Source organism: Micropterus salmoides, unplaced genomic scaffold, assembly GCF_014851395.1.
Source record: "Micropterus salmoides isolate LMB-PRFRI ecotype aquatic unplaced genomic scaffold, ASM1485139v1 Ms_hic_scaffold_13, whole genome shotgun sequence".
NCBI lineage: Eukaryota > Metazoa > Chordata > Actinopteri > Centrarchiformes > Centrarchidae > Micropterus > Micropterus salmoides.
Genome location: NW_024040374.1, coordinates 26575823 through 26601848, shown reverse-complemented (window position 1 = coordinate 26601848; position 26026 = coordinate 26575823). Strand labels below are relative to the sequence as shown.

Sequence of the window (26026 nt, the reverse complement as noted above, 5' to 3'; positions counted from 1 at the left end):
TTATAATTACTTCATGCGACAAATGGAGGATCCCAACAAAAGTTGTTGTTTAGCGTCATTTGTTGTGGATTTTGTGTGGAGTCTAATATCTCTTGAAAAAATTATAAATGGGCTTTCAGTCAATGCCACAAATATAGTCTGTGTGTGACATACCTCCATCAAAACGAAGAGGCCAGCAAAGAACAGCAATGTGGCCCACTCCACCCGGTGCAGGATGATCTCGAAATCCTGGAGGTCGGCCAGAACCAAAAGCCACAGTGCACCCAGGATAGCAATCCAACCTGAAAGATAGAACCAGACATCTCCCTTTATAGCTTGAAAACACTCTCACATACATATAAATTCTTTCACGGTTTTGTCCAACAGACCCAGAGCTCAATGTGGCATATTTTTAACAAGAGAACATATCACACATGACACACGGGGATCCTTAGGATACTTTTAAAACGTGTCAATTAATTCAAAAACAAAATGGATTTCCATCTGCTCTCTGTTCACTTAAATGTGTCTTTAATCACAACTCAAAAAGAACTCCAAGCTTTATTAAATGTTTTAGATGCTACCCCTGCCATTTTAATGTCCAGGTCTACATTTCCACTGTTTGTCATCTTGCCCCATATAAGTCAGTGATAAACAAAGATCTAAAACAAAAGTATGTGTGAAAATGAAAATGCCACAAAATCAACATGAGGAGTGTTCAACGCATGCCCAATGATGGTCCTTTGACAAGCCCACACTTTGACCACAGCCTTGCCCTTTGGATTAGAATCGTGTCATTTTAACACATTCTAGTCTAGAGGACAAAAGTTAGCACCAGCCTGCTGATATTTACAATTAGAGAGTGTTTTTGAAAGAGGGAAGAGTGTGCATCCACTTGGAGAAAATTTGATTAAACAGGTGAGCACCAGTAATTGCCTTGGCCGAGGCCTTTGGGGAAATAATTTCACAACTGATGACAATTAGTGAAGAAAGAAGAGCAATGGAAGGACAAAAAAAAGGTGAGTGACAGGGAAGATTGGAGACAGAGAGACTGATAAGAACATTAAGACGCTTTTGCAGCTTCTCATCACGTTCACATGTTCAGAACCTGCTGAGTTGTTGTTCCTCTTGGAAATGTGTGTTTCAAACAAATAATTTGGTCCTTCAGTATTTAACTTTAATGTCTCGGTGGTGAGACAGTCAAAGGTTTAAGGTCAATGTGGGTCAAAGTTTGTCAGACATGGCCAATGAGTATGAACAGCTAAGCAACAGGAAAGGGCAATTGCTGAAGTGAAAATAGTTAATTAATACTGAAAATCTGTTTGCAAAAGTTATCCGTTCGAATTGTTTTGTTAATACTGTAGCTAGGTCACTATTCAGTCCTTCCAGGATTTCGCGATGTCACCATTGCAACTATTAACACAAATTCAACAAATCCCTGTGAATTCAGTGTGCAATTCTGACCAATCACCGCAACCTTTACAGAAATTTGACCTATCATCACCTTTTCCTGCAAAACGCTGTCACACGTCAGCAAACTCGCTTCCTTGTTTACAAGTCGCAGCAGATATATGTGATACCAACGTCTGACCATTGATCAGAAAAACAGTATCCAGGTCTTCTTTACGAAAGAGGGGGTGAACAGTTTAGCAAAATGTGCAGAATTGTGGTTGAACATAAAAGGATATCGTCTATTGACAAACACTTTGCCACTGCAAAATATATGCGGAGAGTGACAGAAATGCATGTCCGACAATACAAATCATTGACACAGGCTGCATCCCGGTCAATTGCTAAGCGCCGAAAGAATCAAGGTAAGTTGGTTCATATATCAGACAAAATCAGCAAAATCAGGCATTTTAGGCCACAACAATCAGAAAAAAAAGGCCCACGAAATCCTGGAGGGACTGACTGTTGTTAACCAAAGTAGGCTTGTCTTCTTCAAACCAACACTGATTTCATACAGGACATACATTTGAGCAACATTTGCCAGAAAGTTTTTCTTTAAACCTGCATTAATTGGAGAATTAATGCACAAAAACTGTGAACACATCAACATATCACCCTATAAAGTTGTAGCAATTGCGTCAGTAAATAGTTGCCTATTTACACACTTAGCAAACACAGAGCAACATTATCATTTATCTGAAGTCCATTGTCCCTTTGTCAAAAACAATGAATAATAACAAACTAACTTTCCATGTAACTTTAAGTAGTACTCAGAATAAGTAATTCAATAACCACTACAAAGGTCTACGAATTGTTCAAGCAAAAATATGACACTTTAGATTCACTACATTGATATTTCCCGAGGATGCATCCTGAACACAGCCAGTAGCAAGCAGCAGACAACAAAAGAGCTCTCCAATTAAAAAGAGTTTTTAGGCAAGTCAGAGCAGTTTATGATAGACTCATCTATCACTGGCAAGACAACAGTGTCTGAGACAGGAAATGTGCTGTGAAAAATGTCTCAGCGCAGTTATCCACAACATATGAACACAAGGCCAAAGCCAAAAAATAAAGAGATTTATGCTCTGGCTCGGGTATCTTGTACGCTCGTAAACATATTGTTAGATAAGAAAGTGGGATGTTTCAGGTAGTAGTTTGTCTTGCCCAAGATTTGACTGAAGATTCAAAGCAATTTTAATGTGGGAATTTAACCAAAATAAGAATTTCTAAAAATGTCTCAACTGAAAGACCAATCTGTGAAATAATAATAAGTAAAGTCTCTAAAACTCTAAAGTCTTCATGTGTAATGATTTCTTTAGTATGACAATGACTACACACTGATCTTAGCATTTATCATTGAGTTTTACTGGTACACTGGTACGATTGATTTCTGCATAGGTGAGCTGTAACTCACATACCCACAGACACATTAGTGAGATCAAATGACCAGGTAATAATCAGACTTAAATCTTAGCGTGTGAAGTTAATGAAATTTTAATGAGGCTCAATTTTTAAAACACGTGCCAATGAATACACTGGGCTTTCTGCAGCAGTCAACCCCGACTGTGACCTGCATGCATTAATGAGAGCCGTGTTTGGACAGGCGCCTATCCCTCCACAGGGACAGAAAACACGCTGCTGTGGGGTCATTCCCATTTAATAAATGTCACAGAGAGGTAACCTGAGCAGCGGCTGTAATTAACTGAGCATGTTTGGTGACTGTGTGGCCTCAGCAGAGAGGGAAGAGATGACAGGGTGTGTATGAAGACAGCCATCTTCATTTAGGGATAGTGTTTGCATTAATGAGATGCTGTTGAGGTCATCTGCCGAGCACACATCAGAGAGCAGAAGCATCAGACAGACAAGATATTACCCTCAACCAAACCCAGATGTCCAGATTTACCAACATGCCCAAAATATGCATATTTCGAGCCTTGCTTTTGTCCAGGCAAAACACTGAAGTTGTGTTTTCTTCAGTGGGTTGGTAACATCCAATCATATTCATACAGGTGTACGTGATAGATTGACTGTTTAACCAAGCAGCCATCTCTGGGGTAGAAAAATGAAGCCAACGCCGCAGTGCCAAAAACTGAAGATCCTCAAATGGCCACTTGAGGCTGACTCCAAAAGCGAGTCGATCCCCATAGACCTCCATGTTAAAATGCCCAACTTTACAGCAGAAATAAACATGTTTACAGCCTGGTGCAAAAAAAAGTTTCTCCTTTCATGACAACTGTGTGAGGGGTGCATTTTTATATAACTCATCCATTTAAATAATATTAAGGCTAAAGCCATGCATGATTAAGGGCATGGCCGCTCTGAGTGACAGGTGGGTGCCATCACAGGTAGCATATTATAGTGGGTTTATTTAGCTTTTTTATTGAGGAAATGCTAACTGTTATGTTAATTAGTCAGCCAGAGGGGAGGGGGGGTGTACAGGACCTGGACCTGGCCTAGTGAAATGGAAAGGATCTAGGTTGACATGTGTAAAGTTTTCTTCCTTTCTTAGCATCAAGGATGTTCGTTTACACTCAGCTGCCAATTCCACACCTGCGCAGTGTGTACCACAGGCGCTCTCGCGCATCAGTGGTACGTAACGTGTTGGGCAGTAATAGGCCTACTGCAAAATTACTTTTCCCAGTAAAGAGTAATGTAACGGATTACTATTTACAAAACAGTTGTATTATTACAGTTATTAATCCAAGTAACGGTGCGCTACTGAACGTACCATCCCTGATGTGAATGCGCGACCGCGCTGCAGCTCAGCAGCACCAGACTTTATGTTGTTAAAGTCAGCTGTTAGCCAAGAAGCTAAAGGACAACTGAAGAACAGGAAGAGAGAGCTATTTTCGACAGCTGTAAGTAAAATCATTGCCATTACTGTGTCACAGTCTAAGATGCAAAGAACATTGTTGTACGTTGTAAACTTTGTGCTGACCAGCAAAAAGCTTTCAACCTCGAACAGTTCTACATTTATACTTAGGCTAATTGAAGCATCAGCTACAGCAACACAGCAACGTGAAACTCAGAGAGAAACTCCGGCCGCTGTTGCCAGTGATGCCTGGACTCATCGGGAGAGAGTGGCGTTTGTGGTATCCAATATATGTGCATTTGACTCATAACAGTTCAAAATAGCACTGTAGCAACAGGACAGAGGGTCAGTGACCTTCTACGGGGAGAGTAGTGATTGGTGGTTATGTAGGGACTGAACCCTTCTATAGAATTTGACCTCTAACCCCTTGTTTTGTTACCACAGAATAGTACTGTACCCTTCTATGGGTTTGACCTTTTATTTTGCAGACTCAAACCCTGCTATGGTACCTAAACATATCCTATATAAGCTTTGTTTGATGTACAGAGAGACAGAGTGGCCATCGGGCTGGGTCACTCTCCAAGCTGCTGCAGAGCTTGTAATTGATGCTGAACTCTTTGATTTCTTCTCAACACGTCATCGCAGCATTATTGTTTGGACACAACAGAAATGGCACCCCAGATGGGACCGTGTTGTGCCTAAATTCATCGTGCTGACTCCTGCTCCAGAAGCTAGCATATATGGTGAGTTTTCTCATAAACTGTGGGCGCTGGTCAGTTCGTGTGTCTGTGTGTGCGTTAAAGGGTACACCAGTTTGATCCCGTGTGGATGCTTGCGGTTGGATGTGTGAGAGGACACCGTTCTAAATTTTGTGTGCGTTGTGGACAACGCAATAAGGGGTGTGTGTGAATATAATGAAGAAAGATAGATATAAAGATAGATATAAAAGGAAGAAGAAGGAATAGCCTAGTAGTAAAAAGCGGATTTCTTCTCAACATATCATCGCAGCATTATTGTTTGGACACAACACGCTATAATAGGCTATCACCCAGTAGTGGGCCTAAGTAGAGTAGCTAATATTACTTTTTTAAGGAGTAGATCTATAGCCTATGCTAAGTAACTAGTAGGTAATATTATTTCTGAGTAACTTGCCCAACACTGAGTTGACAATAAGGATCAGATAAATTGGGAAAGTTTTGATTATTGCTTGTTAGAGGCTATGTCTAATGTTTACTTTGACTTTGTTGTCTATTGATCACTCATGCTCAGCGGGTCGCTCTGCGCTCCTCATCAACAGACAGGCAAACAAGCGCTCCGCGAGGTAACCATGGCAACGGCTTCTGTGTGACTGGTGTGATCCCGTTAAACTGTCGCGGTTGTTCTCGTCTCATGCACACGCCCGCCTGCTGCCAGAGATGAAATGTCAAACTTTTTCCTACAGTTTCCAACAGATAGAGACTGATCAGCTATTTGAGTTTCCTGAAGAATATAAGTGTTTCTTTAACAGTCAGGCCACCAGGTCTTAAACAGGCAACAACCTTTGCTGCTTTAAAAATCATCTATTAACTTCAACTGAACTAATTTGAAAGTTAGTAGTTACATTATTTAGTTATAGACTCAATTATTTCATGTTTCACGTTGCACATTTAGCTGTTGAAGTTTGGTAAAAATGAATACAAAATAATAATTATTATAAAGAGGTTGCGATGGCGCAGTGTATTAGACCCTTGTCTTTGATTCCCACTGCAACACATCCATTAAATAAGTTATTGTCATGGGTCCTGCTTTACCTTCCATGTTAGAGCTGCCGCCAGTTTAATCAGGGTGTCGGGTGGTCTCAGTATATTTTCCTGCTTTTTTGCCCTTTGCCAATCACATGCCTGCATTCTGGTGATTTTACAACTCAGCTATATGTACACAAATTTATGTGTGTAACTCAGTATTATTGCCAAGAAACTCTTCACAAAGAGACATCAGTTCAAAGATTGTATCAAAGCTCATATTGTAGTTTTACTGGAAATTTTTCCTCAACACAGCTTTGAAATTGTAGCACATGCATAGATATCATGTGACTGTTCTAAATGCAGCTCAGTATCCATATAATTTGTTGGTTGCATTTACTAGTCAACCCATTATTTAGGCTCATTTCAAATGCAAGGGCAGAGGAAGCTGCATTCATAATTACATGACAGAACCTATAACCACCCAGCGGGGCCTGTAAAAAGAGTACAATAATGAGAAAGTGCTACGCTTACCGAGATCAAGATGAATGCTGGGAACGAAGGAGTTGAGAAAAAACATGAAGATCACCACACCAAGGACGGACACACACTTCACTAAGAGGACCTTGTCAGTTATTCTGTGCTGTGGAGGAGAAAATGTATTCTTTTATGATACCACTGACAGCATTTGTCTCAAGCGAAGTTTCAAAAAACTTCATTATTGAGATAACATCAATGCGCCACGGTCACAGTGTGTGAGGAATCTCTCTGAGGTGAAGTATGAAAGCCTACCTTCTTTTGTAATTCTTGAATGTTTTGCTCCCAGTTCTTATCCTCTTGAGAAATTTGGCTGTCAGAAACAGGAACATTTTAATCTCATATTCATTCCATGTTAGTGTCAATAAACAAAAAGTATGGACTAATTACTCTCTTAAGAGTTTTAAAATATAAATTAGATCATGAAAAGTGGTGCCTCTAATTGCTGTTTATGAATACATATTGGGTATGAAATTCTATTTTTGGTATAATTGCTACATCTGGGGGGACAAATAAACTATTCTTGGACTTCCTTGTGGTCTTCCATCCTCGATTACTATTATTTTTTTTTACGAAACAAAAAGACTACATATAATTACAATGTTTTTCCGCATTCACACAGTATGCACCAATAATGTCTTTATAATGTGTAGTTATACAGAAAATGTGTTTCTGTGAGAGGTGATAAAAACATTCTTAACAATGAAAAATATTCTGTTTTTCAGTGTTTTGTTGTTGTTTTTTTACCTATGGAAGGTTTCATCATCTTGCGGAGCAGACTTTCCAGGTTGAGGACTTTTTGCATCAGGAGGCATTTCACAGCTGTCTCCTCTCGGCTAGCGGGGTTAATGCGCTGAGCTGTCTGCCTCCAAACCAGGATCTCGTGCTTGAGTTCTGGATGAACAGGACAAATAGAGCAGGGGAGAAAGCCACCTGTATTTAGTGCATTTTCAACACATAGACTCACACAGTCATTACAATGGAGAAGCTTAGTAACAGTATGTAGCATGTTCATAGTGGGGGATTTGGTTGGTAATAGCTCCTGGAGCTGAGGCTGACTGAGAGGATATAAAGATGTTTTCAGTCAATATGCTGTGAGCCCCTATAGAGGGACAAATGCAAGCAGGCGATGGGCACATTGACCAGCTCAGGAAAAAGCCAATGTTGAGGCAGAGATACAGCTTGAGGGAGCCGGACGCCTGTGTAGATATCAGTAGGTGCCATCCTTTTTCAGGAAGGTTGCTAGGTGACCTTAATAGGATCTAACTGGCACAGGAAAAAAAACATTCCTGTAAGCGAATCCACACAATTACCAGTCGTGGCGGGGGCTTTGAGCTGATTTAGCCGCATGCTCTCCTAGATAGGCCAGGTTGGCGGGAGAAGCGGAAAACTCCACAGGGTGGGATTTACAGATGAGCTATCAGGCCTGCATTGACTGGTCACCACAGCGATCATCAGTGTCTTCCTTCAACCTTCCTGGGGCACCGTGTGACAATATAGCTCCTACCAGTCGGTCTTCCTTACTCCTTAAATGGGAGTTGTCTGGCGACGTCTGGGAGGCTTGGTGGTCTCTTTTTTAATGAGCTCCTGCTGAGGTTTTCTCAGAGGGGGGCCACTGTATTATTGTACTGTAGTACTGATAAGGGGTGACTTTGTTTCTGGAAGAACAACTATCCCTGTTATATTAGTTTGTCCATTATCTACATCCCAGGGGTCTCGTATGCAACGATCTACAGTAGCAGCAAATAGATTCTAGGATGAAGGGCACAGTTACTATGCAAACTAAACACACCCTGTGGTTTTCATTCTTATTAAATGATCGTACTCTACCTCTGGACAATGTAAGGTTTTGAGAGATAGCCAAATAATTATGTTAATGGGTAATTAAAGAGATACAAGAACTGTGCTGTACCAGATTAGCTGAATATTTTCTACAATAGCACAATTAAAAAAAGACACTGGAACCAAGAGGGTAGTCCTGTGCTGCTCTCTGGACAAGTGAAGCATGTTTTTTTTTACAGCCAACTAGTCAAAGATAACAACTGAATATCAGAGTAACAAGGGGTTATTCTGAGATGGGTGAGTCATCAGGCTCTTGATGGAGCTGAGGTGCTTAAAGAGGCTAAAGGTGAAAGTAAACGATGAATTTAGCAGTATGTGCACTTTAATAATAAAACAAAATTTTAGCCACATTTACTGAGACCTAAATTGGGCTTAAAAATCCTAAAAGCAGCTGGAAACCTACTTATAAACTATTACATCATGACCGCGGCTACCATTTTATTAACGAGCACGCCATGAACCAGAAATGTTTAATCTGAGATAACGGGGTGATCTGATGAGGACAATGTGAATGCAGTATTGTGGGAAGTCTTCAGTTCAGAGGGCACTATGCATCATGTGTGGGAGTTAGAAGGCTGGGGCCATAATGAGTTAATTAAGTTTCTATGAGGTCACTACATCACCTAAGAAGGTGAGTCGCTGTAGCGAGCATGTGCACTGATGTTCTTAGCGAGTTAATACACTTCATAATAATAATAATTAAAAGCTGTCATACTTGATTTTAGATTGTGCCACATCCAGAGCAATCCTACAATTTACATGTCAGTCCCATGACAGCATCGTAACTCCCCTGCCGAACGCCACTATTCATCCTTTCAAAATAAATCATCACATATAAAGAAAATGATTTGGCCAAAGACGTGTTTTTTTAACAGAAGCCATGTGAGCTTGAAGAAATATCAGCACTCACCAACTATTTCAATCGACTCTTTGTTATAGAGTTTTTTGTTCCAGTAGAGCATCCGCAGGAACGGAAAGGAGGTGAAAAGGACGAGGCATATTCCAAGGAACATGTAGCCTGTGAAACTGGCAAAATCAATCCCCTGTAAGACAAAGAAACAGAATGTGTTAGACAACAATTTCATTTCATATTAGCATTGTTGCCTAGACATCAGTTTTGATGAGAAAAAAAGAACAGCATGCAGCATGATACTGACACAGTGAGACAAGTCATGTGGTCCTCTGAGAAAGCATCATTCGGCTGTTCGTTGTCTGAGACAAAGAAGAACTCTGGGATAGGATGTGAGCAGGTGCAGGTGTAACCACTAATCTGTTGTTGTTAGATTTTATAGTTCTGTATTTTTGGCAAAGAATAGAGCTGCTAAGATGTACACAGTGGCATTATATTAAGTGACATTATAAGCAATAAAAGTTTAGATTTGAGAGCAGCCTGCAGGAACGACATAAAAAAGCAAAGAATTTGATTATTGCACACAAATGTGCGGTGATAATTGCATCCTCAAGGTTTTTCCATGTTCACCAAGCTCTAGTTTGGCATGGAGCACATCTTACTTCCTGCATGAGTAAGAAATAGCAGCCCCCCGGCTGAAGTTGTCCTCAAAATTGAGAGCTAATCTTTTCCAAAGAATACCATTTTATCAGATACATCCTTGGTAATGTGTCCTTGTATGACATCATCTATATAGCATGTAATTTCTAAATGATGATGCCTGTAAATAAAGCCTTTAAGATGTATCCTGTCTTAGTCCTTATCCTTGCACAGTCTGAAGAATAGTGATAAAACTGGTTAATAGTGACCTCTACAGGATTTGCAATTTGAAGTTTCAACAAAGGCTAAAAAGAGGAGGAGAGGAGGGGTGATACATGAAACATACAGCAGGATAAACCAGGACATGACAAAGACAAAGTTATTCTCTACAACCTGAAAGATCTGAAATATCAGCTATCAAGCATCAAATCAAGTTTGAGTATGAAGAATGTCGTGGCAGGTGTGCAGCAGTAAGTTAAACTCCTCATCAATTGTGCAGCAGACTGGATGCAAATGTTCCCTTGATGTCACAATCTTATTTCATCACCATGTCACCTCATTGCGTTACTCATACGGCACAACTCTGACTACTCTTTTATTCACGCCTCCAAAGAGACGTGCTCTCTCAGTCTCTCAATCTCAGGGCAGGCTTGTGGGTTGGGGATAGCTGCTCATGCAAGCCTGGTGTAAAAGAAAACTCTTCCTAGAAACTAGAAACCAAAACTAAAAAACAAAGAAATGCAATATCATGTTTCTGTATCTCAGTCCACTAAATCCTAGTAACATTTTTCCAATCGTTCCAATTATTCTATAGCACGCAAGAGAGCAGAATCTATGTTTTGTCTGTGTTTGCTGCTGTAATGTATCTCTGTTTGCAGCCATAAACTGTGACGCTGGTGTGTCCATATTTCAGAGCCAGTGTCAACGACACCTCTAACTGGTTGGAGGAGATCCATTTGGCAAAGGAGAGTCACCAGTGTCCCTCAATAAAATTATACCAAAAAGGAGGTAGACATTTTGTATGCGCCATGCTACTTGCTCTGGAACAAATCAAATACAAGGACACTCTGATGAGGGACAGAATCGCCTAAACACACACTTCACAGCTGTGCCGTTCGTTCTATCTCTGGAATTCTCATGTAGCACTATGGCCCTCTGAGCATAAGAAGACTGAAGGTTATGAGAAGAGCCCACAAGTCATTGCCCTTTTCAGACAGTGACAGGCTGCCCTGATTAACTCAGCGATATCTTATTACTGCTGTTAACTGACATCACTTTTGTCACAATCTGTACAATAGAGGACAACTTGCCTCTAAATAGTTTTCCAAAATATCATGGGGTGAGAGAGAATAACAATGTAAGTGGGCAGTGAAGTCAATTTCATTCTAGTCCCAGGGTCAAAGTCAGCTAAACTAATATTTAAATGCAGGTATGATGTGCTACAGCGATGCAAATTGATGATGTATGGCATGGATTGCCACCAAGGTCTCAACCAAGTGCGATGTACACCACAGGAAACGAGCCAGGCGTTCAGTTACATGGTTTCACACATCCTTGCATCAGGAGTGATGCTGTCTCCTTCACAAGTTTAATCAGACACTAATACCAAAGAAAGGGTCTCCAGTGTGACCTACAGTAGCATGCCACTCATAGAAGACCAGACCAGACCGACATAAGCTGCTGCAATGGTGCAGGCGAGCAAGTATAGTATACTGTAGTATAGTATACTGTAGTATAGTATAGTTATATTTATGCTAAAAAAGGTTTGCACAAGGAGGTATTTAAAGTCAAATCTTATAAATGTTTGGCTATAGGAAGACTGCTAATGCGACAGCATTAGGCAGATACCTCTTTCTCTTTCTCAACTGGTTTGACATTTTTAATTCCTATGATTTATGATGGCAGCAACAAAAATATAAATTGGTTTCACTGCCACTACATCTCCATTCATCACCTCAACATCAACATAAATAAAGGTTGAACAGGGTCACAGCTCACGACTGTATAAATACATTAAGAGATTGTGCTAAACAGAGATAACATATGCACAACCCAGCAAACACAGATGATTACATTCACGCAGTGCTTACCCATAAAATACTTGTCTGTATGTACACTATAAATGTGTGTATGCACTGTAAAGTCTTTATTAGGTATTGAATGTCAGAGCTTATAAGAGGAATATGAAGGCTTTAGAAAACTGCCTGCAGCATCACACCTGCTCGTAAAATCTCACCTTAAGGTGATACAGTAATTGCATGACTTTGCAACACACATTCCTCTAGGATCTTTTATTTAACGACAGTGTCTTTGAGTATCTTGAAAAGCACTCTATATATAAAAAGTATTTTTAATACATGTATTGGGTACCCAATGTTACTATCCTTATCCACACTAATGTTTTAATATAAGGAAAACAACCTCAACGAAGATAGAAAACCTCAGTATTATATTAACACAACCTCCAGAAAGAGATAATGATATTTAGTACATCATCAAGGACCAACTTAAATGTCACCATTGAATTTATGAAACTTTTTCAAAGCAAACTGTAAAAATTTACAATATGTTTTCTTTGTCATTGAAGAGATATCACCTGACAACAGTGATATTTGATTAATTTAATTAACAGCAGATTTGAACAAAGTAAAGGTGGCAACAGTCTTAGATTTCATAATGAAACTTGGCAGTTTCAGACTACCATGTTGTGCTGAGCCTGTTGTAGAGGAACTGTTGGTTTTGTGTGCTTGAATGCTAAAGTAGCTTTTAGTCATTTTTGCGCAAAAAGACTCACAAAATCCTTCACCGCCTAGAGGGCAATGAATCAATATAAACACAGTAACTTCATCAATACAAATAACCTATAAGAAAAAGTCTTAATAATTCATTTTTTTCCTGGTGGCTGTTCCACACGTGTGTGAACGTAAGTTTCTGTTTGAGCACTTAGGCTCAGTGTGTAGATGTAGTGTAAAAGCACTTTGAGTGGTCTAAAAGACTAGAAAGGCGCTATACGGAGCATTTATATTGCTGCCTCAATTCAAAAACAACCGCCCTCTGGAATAGTTGATTGCCAATACAAAAAAGATAAATAAAGGACTAGAAGAGACGTGAATCCATTTCAGGTGATTTGTCATTCACCTGTCAGTACAACACCATCTGTACAGCTTAAACAGCAATTTTCTCATCATCGTATTAATAGCTGTTGCTCACAAGTCATGAGGAGCATTGTGTTTGCTTTACTAAGTGTCTGGTTCATGTGTCAGATTACACCGAGCGGATCTGGTACAGTACATCAGTGCTTTAGTTTAGGCAGAGAGCTGTGAAAGTGCCTACTTCTTTGCGCAGGTCCTGATTTGATACTATAATCACATTGGGTGGATCTCCGACAGCTGTGGCAGCCCCTCCAATGTTGGTGAAGATTACTTCTGCAATCAGGACATGTCTGGGGTCTAGATTAAGCACCTCACACAACCTGTAAAATCAGATAGAGACAGAAAAGCCCTTTAGCCCCGATTAGATTTGACGGCTTGTGGGAGAAATAAATGCAGGAATATAAAAAGACATCAGTCCTTCACATCGAGGCTGTACAGGATATACACCCGCTGGCCTCGTTACAAATTAGAGCACAGTTTGGCCCAAATCTGTGTTATGTTTATTGGGTGTCTAAGTTCAGGCAAGTAAAATATCATTTCCAGTATATTCTCATTTTTTAGCAGCAAAAGCAATTTTTTACTAGAATTATTGTATGGTTACTACCTATGCATCACTGATTAGCTACATTAACTTAAAGGCAAAAAGCTAAAAAAATTTAATTAACTTCTTCTATAACCTTGATACACGGCTAGCCTGGCTCTGTCCAAAGTTAACAAAGTCTGCATACTGGCTCCTCAAACACTTACTAATTAAATTTTGTGTTAATTATATGTGGTTTGTTTAATCTGTACAAAAACCGACAATGCTACAGTTAGACTCTACCTTATGGTGACAGGGGTGAAAAGCATCATAGTGGTCACATTGTCCAGAAAAGCAGAGAGAATGGCAGCGATGAGACAGAGGATGAAGATCATTGGCCACACTCTTCCTCTGGCTAACTGGTAAGCCTACAGAGAGAAGTAAGAGGACAATGAGGGAATGTTAATGGTAATGAGTAAAATCGAGTCAAAGTAATCATTGAGTGGTGTTGCTGAGGACGGGTTCTGACACTTCTGAAATGTGTTTCAGCCTTTCAAAGCATCAAAAATGTCATAGTCATATATCATAAATAAGCACTTTAATGCTTAAATTACCATTATGAGTAGTAGCACTAGAAAGGGCAGTGTATTCAGATTCCAAAAATAGCCATGTCATATTGAACTACGCACAGATTCACACTCAGTCTTTGATGCTAATATGCAAGTATTAGCCCCATGGGAGCGGCTCAGGATGACCACCTTTTGGATGTAATAGTACATCAGAGCTGCCAAGCTGTTCTCAGGGAAGGTATTTTAATTTGGAGTGCCTGCCCTTGTCCAACTCACACTTAAATCCATGTACCTGCAAGATCCCTCGATTTATTCTCCTTGTCTGAGTGCTACTGTACCTAAAGGACAAAGGCATTTGCCCTCCTTCGCCATCTACACCGAATATCCAGGATTAAAACTGAGCATGCCAGGGCTGTTGACCTTGATGAAGGTCTCATCTCCTACTGTAGAGTAACAGACTTATTTGAGAATGTGGATCCCTTCATTATTCGTAGGACACACGTAACACAATAGTACAGCAAGGCTTAAGCTAAAGTTATTGTGTTAAAGCTAAATTAACTTTGCAGTACTGAAGTCCGCAACGAGAGCAATTGCAGTCGGAGAAAACAAACTATTAAACAAACTCGGCTCATTTTAATAGACAGTGCTGACCTAGTTTTCTGAACCTTCCCATAAAACAAATGTCATTCTTGTCAGCCTGTTACAGTGCTGTACTTTAAAGTCAGGATGTAAAGATAGGCATCAAACTTGTTAGGTCATCTTAGATTACAAAGGTCTTCCCAAATATTGGTCATGTCATAGCATAACAACTACAGGCTTGTCATGTATTAGTGCTAATTTCAGAAATAGCTCAAAGCTTGTCGCCTTTGAGACAACTCTAAAATACCAGTGGGCAGCTATTTTCATAGACTCGTCACTCAATATCCCACATGGTCAAAGGTCATGCAAAAAGTATCCCCTCATGTTCAAAACGTCAGACTTTCTCTACTGATTGTATTGATTTGGTTATTTTCTGTGTTGGTACTAGGACCCATCGCACAGCCTGCTCACCTTCACAGCACAATAATCAAAGAAGCCAGTCTCTGAAAATATGGCCACCAGTACCATCTGGAAGAAAGATGAAATTTTTGTTAAAAAACAAAAATCTTTTACTATTATGTAACAAGATCATATTTCAAAAATAGTCACCACAGACGACAAGTCGGTGCTCACGTAAGAGATGGCAGTCGGTAAAACAGACATAACCAATGTGCTCAACTTTCAGGATTCCAGCATTCTTTTCACTGATACTTTATCGTCATACCCGTCAAGGTACCACAGCAAAATGAGTGCAAAGGCCAAGAACATGGTCCAAAAAAAGTGGTGATAGCTCCAAACTGTTATTGAGTGATATTTACCTGAATATATATTATACACAAATAGTTTAACATAATTGCTTTGTATGGAGTTTGTTGTAGCACATATAAATACACGGTGTCTTTGAAATGTGTTGCCTTTACTGTAGGTTTGGAATATTTTCAGAAAGCACCTCTGCTGTATTTCACAGAGTAAGATGAACATTTCAGTGGCAGCTGTTGACAGTGGAAGTTGTCCAAAGGAAGCTACCATCTGTGGTCATGCATCAATATGAAATTTAGAAATTTACATATCACTGATCTGGCAGAATTATCTTTAATGTGAATAATGATTACTATAATATTTTGTTATAGATGTGATCAGCTATGAAGTTATAATGTGTCTGAAAAGAATGGTTTAACTGAAATACAGCCTTTTAAGCCTTCATAGAAACTCTTCAGACATCCTCTTCTTGACACTTGACAGGAAATGTTTGTTTCCATGGAGACAAGTTTTTATATTGTCAATTTCACTTGCCTCCACATAAACAGATTTCACTGTCAGTAGTTGATAGACTGATCGAAGACTGATAGAACGTGCATAAAGGGAAGTGAAGATGGTGATATGAAATAAAATAATACTTCTCACAAACCAGACTGTCCACAAGAGTTTAATTAATTTAATCATTAATTTGATTTATTGGTCTAACCATGCCAAACAGGAGAGCCAGCGTCTCATAGTCGATCCACTCTACCACAGTAACCAGACTGGGCCGCTGTGGGAGAGACAAAGAAAATAATTAGATGTGACAGAGATTTATTAACAATTATCAGATCTGTGGAGAAAAAGCAAAAAGGTAAAAGTCAAAAACTTCATGTCAGATTAATGAATCCCTAGTTAATGTGGCAAACTGCTATTTCCAGTACAGGGCTAAACTTCCTGGCAAGTTTAACACATTTATTTGTTGTAACTGTAACTTTGTTGTGTTTTGGCACTGCTATAACTCCTCCTGGCCCAGATTCTGCCTTTGGGTGCTATAGGTCTTTTTCCACAGACGACATTTTGACTTGTTATAGCAGGAGAAGCACAGGTGGAACGTGTAACACTAACGATGGCTCTGTTCCACTGAATTGCCCAAGTGAGCCCACAGGGTCAATACTCTCAAACCGGAACCCGTAATTAATGTTATTAATTACACCTGTGCATTCCCTACATAAGTTGGAACTTTGAAAACTATTTTCCAACTTGTGATACTTTACTGACCCTTAAAATCTAGGAACTAGATACCCTTCCTGCATTCATTGCACACCCTTCTTTTTGCTGCAATAGATTCTGAGTGCTGTTTCAACACAAAGAACTACATTACATTAATTCATTTAGGTGATGCTTTTATCCAAAGCAACTTACATTTGCTATACATGTCAGAGGTCGCCCACCTCTGGAGCAACTAAGGGTTAAGTGTCTTGCTCAGGGACATGTTGGTGGATGTGTCACAGTGGGGAATTGAACCTGGGTCTCTCACACCAAAGGCATGTGTCTCAGCCACTGTTCCATCCCCAACTATCAGCTTCTATACAGACAATCTATAATTAAAATCTTGGCTTTTATTTTTTAATGACTTCTGTATGTATGTGAATACAAGAACATCTCAAACTATAAATTCTTCTGGTACAAAAATGAAACTGGCCTAATTGACATGGCAGCCATTTTGAATCCTTTGAGTGGGAAACTCTACCAGGAAGAAGTAATTAACCCAGCTCTGTTTACCAACTCTATCTGTTTACAACGACTTGCTATCAATTCAGCTAGGGTTGCTAGCTAACTTGCAACTATTTTAAGCTAACAAACTTTCTGTCTAATTTCAAGCTGTCCTTATTGTTCCCTGAAATTTCTGGCAGATTGGCAACTCAAATTTTGACAAAAGTATAGTGTTTGAATAGCTAAGCAGTTCTAGCCATCACTCATTAAAACAGAAGAGTAAAAGAGACTCACATCACCAATGACAGCCAGGGCAGCTAAGGCTGCCAACGATCCCAGCATGGCTGCCAGAGTGCGGTGCACAATCTGAAAATTCAAAAGATTCACCAGAAACAATAAATTGAATGGCTCGGAAGGTTACAATATTAAAATATCAACATTTAGATAAAGATTAAACCACTATCTTTCTCTCTCTCTCACTCTCCTTCACAGAGCTACACTCTTACAAAAACTGAACAACCCAACTCAAACAGGCACATTAAGTCAATTATTCTCCATTTACATGCATAACAAATCTGGAATTCAAGTCAAATACTTTAATTACCTTAGGTTAAGTCACATGGGTGGAATAACTATATAGTCACTGCTGCAAATCGTTTTAATTCAATCATCATTCATTTATTATGTTATGTTAAGTTTTTATCTTACTCATGGTGTGGGTGTTGTTTTCTTTTTAACTTTTTGTATCTGTTATTAAAGGCCATACTGCATGTCAAACTGTACACTGTAATTTAAAGAGACAATCTTAAAACAACCAACTATTTTCTTTAAAGGAAAGATGAGTCAAAACAATGTTGCTGGGGCCCATGTTTCATTAGGTCTATGATGGTCTGTCATTTCTTTTTCTGTAAAATATCGAAAAATGCAGAACTTCAAGGAGATTACAAACAACTCCATGCTACTGTAAGAGTCACCCTGCTCCACAAGGCTCCATCACCACACTCATGTATGATGCATCCCATTATTAAAAATTGTGTGATAAGCATGGATGTGTTATCAGACATCAGAGCTGTGCCTCTGACATTCATGCCAGCGCAATAAATTACAGGAAAGCAGGTCACTTTGTCAATACTGGCAAATGTTCCTCGTGAAGAAACTGGGATCTGTGGCCTTTGTATTGGCTTAAGTGGAAGATCTTGTTTAAAAAATAAAAACTATTGTATTTGCATTATGTAAAGCAGTTTTTTTTTCACAGGTTTATTCTGACAAAAAAGATTGTTGGTTAATTCTGTGTCTGTTCTAAAAGAACAATCTTTAAAGAGAACTGCCATCGCCTTCAATGCATATTGACCTTGCTAAACAACTCAGCAATAAACTGGGTCTTGTCACTCAAGGTGAATAATAGCTCAGACAGGCAACAGACCTTCAGAAACTTCTATTTGTCTGAATAAAGGAGAACAAAGGCAACCTCTTTTTCTGACTGAGCCTTTGTCAAGAATAATGAAAGGAAAACCGTGCTGTGATTCTGTCCTTTAGACCACTGTAAGGAAGCGCCTATTAAGAACACAGGTCCTTTTGTATGAACTTATCTTTGAGAAAATCATAATATCCTAATTGTGAGAGAATATGTGCATATGTGATCACTCATAAGTGTAATAAAGAAACACAAATCTCCTCTGCAGACGGGAGTGAGACACCTGTAATGTATGTAAATGTACACCTGACAGAGCTGAAGTCAGATGACACCTAGCTGATGTCTGAGTGGTCATGCACTGTATGATCATCTGATCATCAATCCCTCTGACTTTCAATCATGGCCTCTGCATGCGGACCTGTCAGTAACAGAGATGGCACATGAGAGTGTGTGCAGGGTGTGACAGTGCAGGCATCTCTCACAGCCCGCTGTTGACTTTCGCACCATAGTATTGCCCCTGCTGGCACAGCTTAGTGAGTTCACGCCTTGTCGCACTTGGGGAGATTAGCCTGTCTAATTAAATCCAAACACTGACTGGAAATGAATGAAAATTACAGATGTATATCCAGGGAGCTCAAATCTAATGTGTAAAGAGAGAGGCTAGTGAGCAACACATCACAGTAATGAGAACTAATATATGGGAAATTAAAAATAATACCATAACTAATAAGTAATTAATTAACATTGAATCAATAAGTGTGAATTGATTGATTACCATCAATGCCTTGTCACATATATGTTAATAAGTTACATTAATAACTTTTTATTTCTTGTTATTTATATATGAATCATAGGGAATTCCTCAGGTGATGCGTTTTTTAAACACCTTGTTAATGATTAAAAGACGATTTGCAATCTATAAATAAGCATTAAGTCAAAAACATGCTTTGTAAACAGGCCTTGCACATCTATGGAAAGCCATGTGACCCTTTAAGCCCCAAGTTGGATATATCAGTGATTTCAGAAAAGAATTTGTTTCCCAGACATTTTGACTTGTCATAGTAAAAATACAGGCGTTACTAATAACATTAACAATGGCTCTGTGTTTTTCCCAGTAAGTCATGATAGTGTGAGGCAGCGTGAAATATACAGGGACACTGAAACTGAAGCAGCTAAATGGAACTGAGCAATTGTTAATTTTATTATTATTTACACTTGTTCATACTATGACATGTCAAAATGTCTTCAGTGAAAAAGGCCTTACCAGTGCAAGTGTGGGAGTGAGTGAGTGAGTGAGTGTATACGCACCGACTCACTCGTATAATCAGGCAAAATGAACACACAAAAATTCAGGACAGTATTTTAGGTATATGGGTAAAATCAGAGCTTCCTCTGCTGTAATACTCGTTGTACGTGTTACACATTTCCAATGAGGCAGCAGATACTGTACTGAAAACAAACTCGTTCATCATCCACCAAGAGCGTAAGCATCACAGGCAATTTACCTCAAAGATGATGAGAACATAGACCCCAGTCAGGATGATTCCAGCGATGGCCACCTGTGTCTCCACGTTGACGTAGAGCGACTGGTGGGTCATGGATAACGGCACCACCTCATTATCCTGCAGGAAGGCCTGAACCGTGATGACGATGGGTTCACTGTGCGGGAAAGGATCCAGCACAGCAACGTGGATGATGTGCATGTTTTTCTATCATTGAACATTATCAGTCTATCAGACCAAAACAGCAAAGCCATTACACCCATATGATCCCAGGCACCCCCTCAACCCATTCTTCACTATGCTTCCATCTGGTCGTAGGTACAGATCCCTGGCCTGGAAACGGGCATGCCATGGCAGGAGCTTTGCCCCGTTTGCCACTGCATCACTCAAGAAAACACAGCAGTGACTGTCATGTGTGTAGGTGCTATGTGTATAGGTATTTGTGTATATATGTGTGTATAAATGTGGATGACATGATGTCTTAATGTAGTTAAGTCAGGCTCTGTACAGACTGTGACAATGAATTTTCTTGGAAAAAGACAATAAAGAATCTTTCTATTATCAATTCCTAAACTAGAAATGCTTATGTGTTGAAGTCTAGCAGCAGAGGCTAAACAGCACAACACCTTACAATGCTATATAATGCTGTCCAAGAAATCACCACCACACACTCAACGGTATGTGACATAAATTCACCTATTGCAAGACATTTAATTAATAATGTTCAGTGCATGAGGACAGAAAAAGTAATGGCAGGACGTGGAGATGGCAACTTTGAGAAGAAAGTACTCGCAAGACATGTACAAACTCAATTCACTGTCCCCAGTGGGCCTCAATGACAAATTGGTTCTTGTACATCTGACACTACGCATTTTATGAAACTTTCAGAGGACCTGTGCTAGCTACAAAATAATTTCTATGTAAGAAATAAATGTGTTTTTTGACAACATTGATTCTTTTACATAATGTCTAGGTCTATGTAATGCCAACAAGTAATTCCATGCCCAAATTGTTTCCACCTGATACTACTTACTTAAAGGATGTTTAAACTGTGGTGTAATCATTGAACCTGCACACTGGTGAAGGCTTTAGCTAAAATATTTGTGCATGTATAAATTAAGATATACACAGCAGATGGTAAACGTAGAAGGTTTCCCTCTATTTGAAAATGATATAATACGCCTCACAGAGCTAGTGTTTAATGCAGACTTGTTGTATTTGACTGCATTACATTGTACAAGTGTTCATGTTTCTGTATATCTACTAGTCTTTAGGGACAGTAGGAAAATTACTGCGGTTAGCAGCAGCGTTAAAACACATGTTTTACTTTCTAAAAAAGCAAGACTTTAAGGATGACGACTAACTGGTTAGAGAGTTAGAGCCAAAGCATACACAATTTAAGGATACTTTCACACCTAAGCTGTTTGGTTCATGTGAAAGACAAACTCTGGTGTATTTGCCTGTTTAGTTGTTTAGGCTTATGTCAAAGCTGTCATTTTTCGACCAAATACCTGTAAAACTAATGACATTGTCATCAGCCTCAGCTATACTTTCTGTTTTGTGCTAATTAGTAAATATTAGCATTGCTAAAATTCAAAACTAAGATAGCAATCAATATACCGGCTAAATATCAGAATGCTAGCATTGTTATTTTACATGTTCACGTTAGCATTTCACACAGCCTCACACTAATTTTGCAAGAAAAAAGTTAAAATTAAATATAAATTTGGGGCAAAAATGTCCCTCCCCTTTTCTCTAAAGAAAAGTCAGACAACCCTCCCTCCAGCAAAAATAAAAATGACATAACCCTCCCCCTTTTCTTCCCTTAATAACATCCATTCAAAGAAGCCAATATGCATGTTAGCATCAACCTGTTCAAATCAACACAGTGTCATACAGTATTCTGGGTACCTGCTGATCATCTCAAATGTTTTTGTTAACTGTATCAGGTCACTTCGTTCACTAAGTAGAGGAATGGTCCAATTATGGGTCACCTGTTGACAAACAGCAGAAGATAAATGAGTTTGCCTTTCACAAATCAAAAGATGGTACAGCAAAGCAAAATATATCACATAGATGGCCTCACCTGCTGAGTCCTCCTCCTCCTTTCTCCCGTCTGCTCCGTCTGCTCCACCTGGATCAGTATGTACTCCTGATTGGTGAGGTCGATCATTCCTCCAGTGAAAGGCCCTCCCACCTGAAGCTTCAACAAAGCGTTGTCTCTAAAATTTGTCAAGTTCATTGCTGCGGGACACGGACGTCAAGAAAAAAACGGGGACATTTTGAATACGAGACTGACACAGATGACTGCATTCTCTTTTTTAGCATAGACTGAAGGACACAGGAAAGGATTTTTGTACTTTTTGGAGATGACATTTTGGAACTGATAAAAATAAGCAACATCATAAATTGTGCAGTGTTCCTATTGAGTCCTTTTCAGAATATAACAAAGACAAGAGGATCATACCTCTTTGAATAACGACTCATAGATTGAAGTACACATACACAGCAGTAGGGACCATTTATTCACCAGGATTGCTACCACTCCCTTTTACCTCCCTCTTATCTTCTCCTGCAGCATTCACTCTGATTAAAGGAAGATGAAGACCGTTGTAAATTAAACACATTTTAAAAAACCTGTCAAAGTGTTTTTTTCTTCTCCGGTAAGTGCATGCCCTCAAAGTAAAACACACCTGCATCATGTCCGACCCGTCTCCCTGTTGATTAAAGGTCTGTTGGCCTTTTGCAGCCTGCCTTTTTGCTTCTACTTTCAGAACATAACATAAAATAACATGTGCATCAACAATGACGTCGAGGATACAGAAACTGTCTGTTGAAGAGACTGCCAACATCCTCCAGGGGTTGTCTCGATCTGGATACATACTGAAGAACAGCTGAAACCAGAATAAATTCATCCACATATTATTCACTCAGTCCACACAATTCCTACCAGAAATATCGAGTGTGAAATAAATTAAAATTAAAAAATAAATGAATACCATTGTGTCAGGGCAAGAATTTAGCTTGGCTAGAATTAAGACTGAAGGCAGAGGGAAATAGCTAGTCTGGCTTCTAAGCTTCAAAGATATGGATACCAGCATTTCTACAGCGCACTAATTAACACATTGTATCTTGTCTCATTAATCTGTATTTTGTTCCCTGTAGTGTTGCTCTTAAATCAGCCACAGACGCAAGAAATATGTCCAGCATTTAACACCACAAATTATTATTTTTTTTTTAATTTCATAGGCTTTATTAATGAGCTTTAGAGTTGCCTGTGGGTGTGTTTCTGAACTTCGGACATAACCAAGCTAGCTGTTTCACCCTCCTCCCAAACGTTATGCTAAGCTAAGCTAAGTCCAGCAACAAACTTTCTCATCTAACTCTCTGAAAAAAAATAAAATGTATAGATTTTTAGCACAAAGTTAATTTCCTTATTAAGTTAATTATTAGGTTGTTTTTTACAATATGATGCTAGAGCAACACATCCACTTACACTGCAGAGAACAACGATAGTAAAGATTGTGGCAACTTTGGAGGCCCTGAAGCAGCATCTGAAAAGACAAAACAAAGTAGATAGTCAGTATTCAGTATGATAGCGTGCTGTATACTAGTGGTTTCCAGGTTAGGAATCCGACAAGGGGCCACAAGATAAATCTATGGTTTACTTAAATGATAACCATAAATAAATAAACAATATATTTGGGACTTGCTAAATACAACAACAAACTGATCTAAAGGTTTCAACATTAAACACTCATGCCTTCATATTAAGGTGTCAAAAGGACAAGCGGTTGGGAAGTACCAGTATATAAAGCCATAGATTTTTACTAGCAGCTGCATGAAAGGTCTCACCTCATACTTTTGGTGAGCCTGAAGTTGAGGTTGAGGTTGTCCAGATGCTCGTTCTTCTCTGAGGAATCAGAGCGGGATAGGGACAGGCTGGTAACCTCGCTGCCTAGCCGATACCTCTTTTCCAGGTCCCAGGGCTCTTCCCCTCCAACAAAGCTGGGATCATGTAGGGTCATGTAGGTTATACTGGAAAAGAATAATCACTGTCAGTCCTCTAGGCATCGACTGCTATAGTTTCAGTGAAGGAAATAAACACTACATTGGTATTAAGGACACCAGCTGTGGATGTAAGCTCGTAAATTGAAAAATGTTTCTAATGCTGAGCAGCATCCTATCTAAGCAGCCTATAATCACAATTTCATTTCATTCATGTGTTGTACACCACTGTCAATTGAATCAATGTAAAAGGGCTGCAAAATGATGTTATAAGTTGAGCCATTACATTAAATGAAAATTACTCTGCTTGCATGTAATTTTGATTCTGCCTGACATGAAATGATAAAAGCAAAAATACTTTTTTTTAATGAAAAAGTCAGTCAGACAACACAGATAATCTGGTTAACTGCTTCAGTAAAGATCAAATACATACATACAGATTATAGAGCCCCAACTCCCAAGTGTATTAAATTAATTAAAATATATTGACATGAATAACACATGAATATAATATAAATAATATAATAATATGAAATAATTTACATTAGGAATTTATTATAAAAATGTTATGAAATAACAAATGTGCAACATTTAACATTTAAGTTTTTTTTTTATTTCAAAAATCCAAATTTTATTTCAGGTTTTATTTCATAATGTCGCTGTTAATGATAATGATGGATGATGATTATGTCACAGAGTTTTGTGTCTTTCTCTTGAAAATGCCACCAAAGTAACTCTAAATTGACCTGACCTGAACTGAGAGTGAAGATGCCAAACTCACTAGCTAGCTAGTGGGTAGTTAGAAAAAAAGAAAGGTTAGTTACTATGTCTGTATACTGTTTTTTTTTTTAACTGTAGTTGGTTGATTCAGAATAACTTTAACATTGTTCTTGCTAGCTAATAGAAGTTGAATTTGCTAGCAGTTGCTAGCTGCAGGCACGGTGACTGGTGGCAACACAAGTGTGATAAAAAATGGCATTATGAAATAAAAATGTCCCAGGAAAAAAGGGCATTTGAAACAAACGAATCTACAACGAACTCATAATCATTATGAGTTTTAATCATTTATTAAATTATTACACGTATTATTAGTTCATTTAAATATTTCATTTCATTTACATTTCATTTTCATGTTGTTATTCACTTCACAGTGTCTTGTTTATTTATTGAATATTAGATACTTGTTTACTCAGTACACCAGATCTATAATCTATAGTTGGAAGACTTACTCACCTGTCATCTTGAGAGAATCTCAGCAGAGGCGACCTCTCTGTAATGTTGGCTGAATTAGGTTTTCCTCTGAGAATATTAACCATGCTATAATTGTGCCTGTAAAAAAAGCAATGGAATATAATGAGTTAAAAAATCAATACTAGCAGGCCGCCACCCCCAGGAGCATCTCATGTCTCAACAAAAAATCATGTCCACATGCATGTACAAACACGCTCTATACTTGACTTCGTAGTCTTTCAAAGTACATTTAAAGCTGCTCTTGCTGAGAATTTTTCATGTTAAAAGTGCCTAAGAAGCAACACTGAGATCTTCCTCTGCCACAGTCGTGATTATTTTTTACAAAAAACCCCACCAATTTTATCAAGCCCACAGTCATCTCAGCAATTACTTTGACAACAGTAGAGACGTCATGAGAATCGTTATGTAATGGAGTACAGACCCACTGAGCCAAAAATGTTAGATGGAAATCTTTCTGAAAATTAAAGGTCCCCCTCGGCTAATCTTATAATCTTGAAGGGTTTTTACGCTGTGCCTGTCAAAAGGGTTGGGTGCTTAAACACAGTCTGTGCACTTCTTTAACACAGCGGCAAGCATTTTTGTTTTGTATTACTGTAGTTATTTTTTCAAAATGATTGTGGTTATTTAATGTATTATTATGAGTATTCTGTGTTGGGTGGTTAGTTTTGTGGTGGGTTTTATTAACTTTCTGTTGTAAAAGGGATTTAGTAATTCATAATTCCTTACTTGTGTTGTTGTTGTCTTACAA

At 38.9% G+C, this 26026-nt stretch overlaps 1 protein-coding gene across 1 annotated transcript in view; it reads right to left on the bottom strand.

The window, feature by feature from the left end:
- Positions 1-26026, bottom strand: part of oca2 (oculocutaneous albinism II) — a 54544-nt gene that overhangs the window by 24831 nt on the left and 3687 nt on the right. The window contains 18 exon segments of the mRNA XM_038716640.1: positions 154-281; positions 6496-6604; positions 6754-6811; positions 7246-7258; positions 7261-7392; positions 9251-9383; positions 13163-13301; positions 13805-13929; positions 15121-15177; positions 16115-16180; positions 17398-17469; positions 20023-20176; positions 21931-22013; positions 22106-22263; positions 22841-22913; positions 23516-23573; positions 23875-24057; positions 25261-25356. Of these exon segments, the coding sequence (XP_038572568.1) occupies positions 154-281; positions 6496-6604; positions 6754-6811; positions 7246-7258; positions 7261-7392; positions 9251-9383; positions 13163-13301; positions 13805-13929; positions 15121-15177; positions 16115-16180; positions 17398-17469; positions 20023-20176; positions 21931-22013; positions 22106-22263; positions 22841-22913; positions 23516-23573; positions 23875-24057; positions 25261-25356 (1837 nt within the window).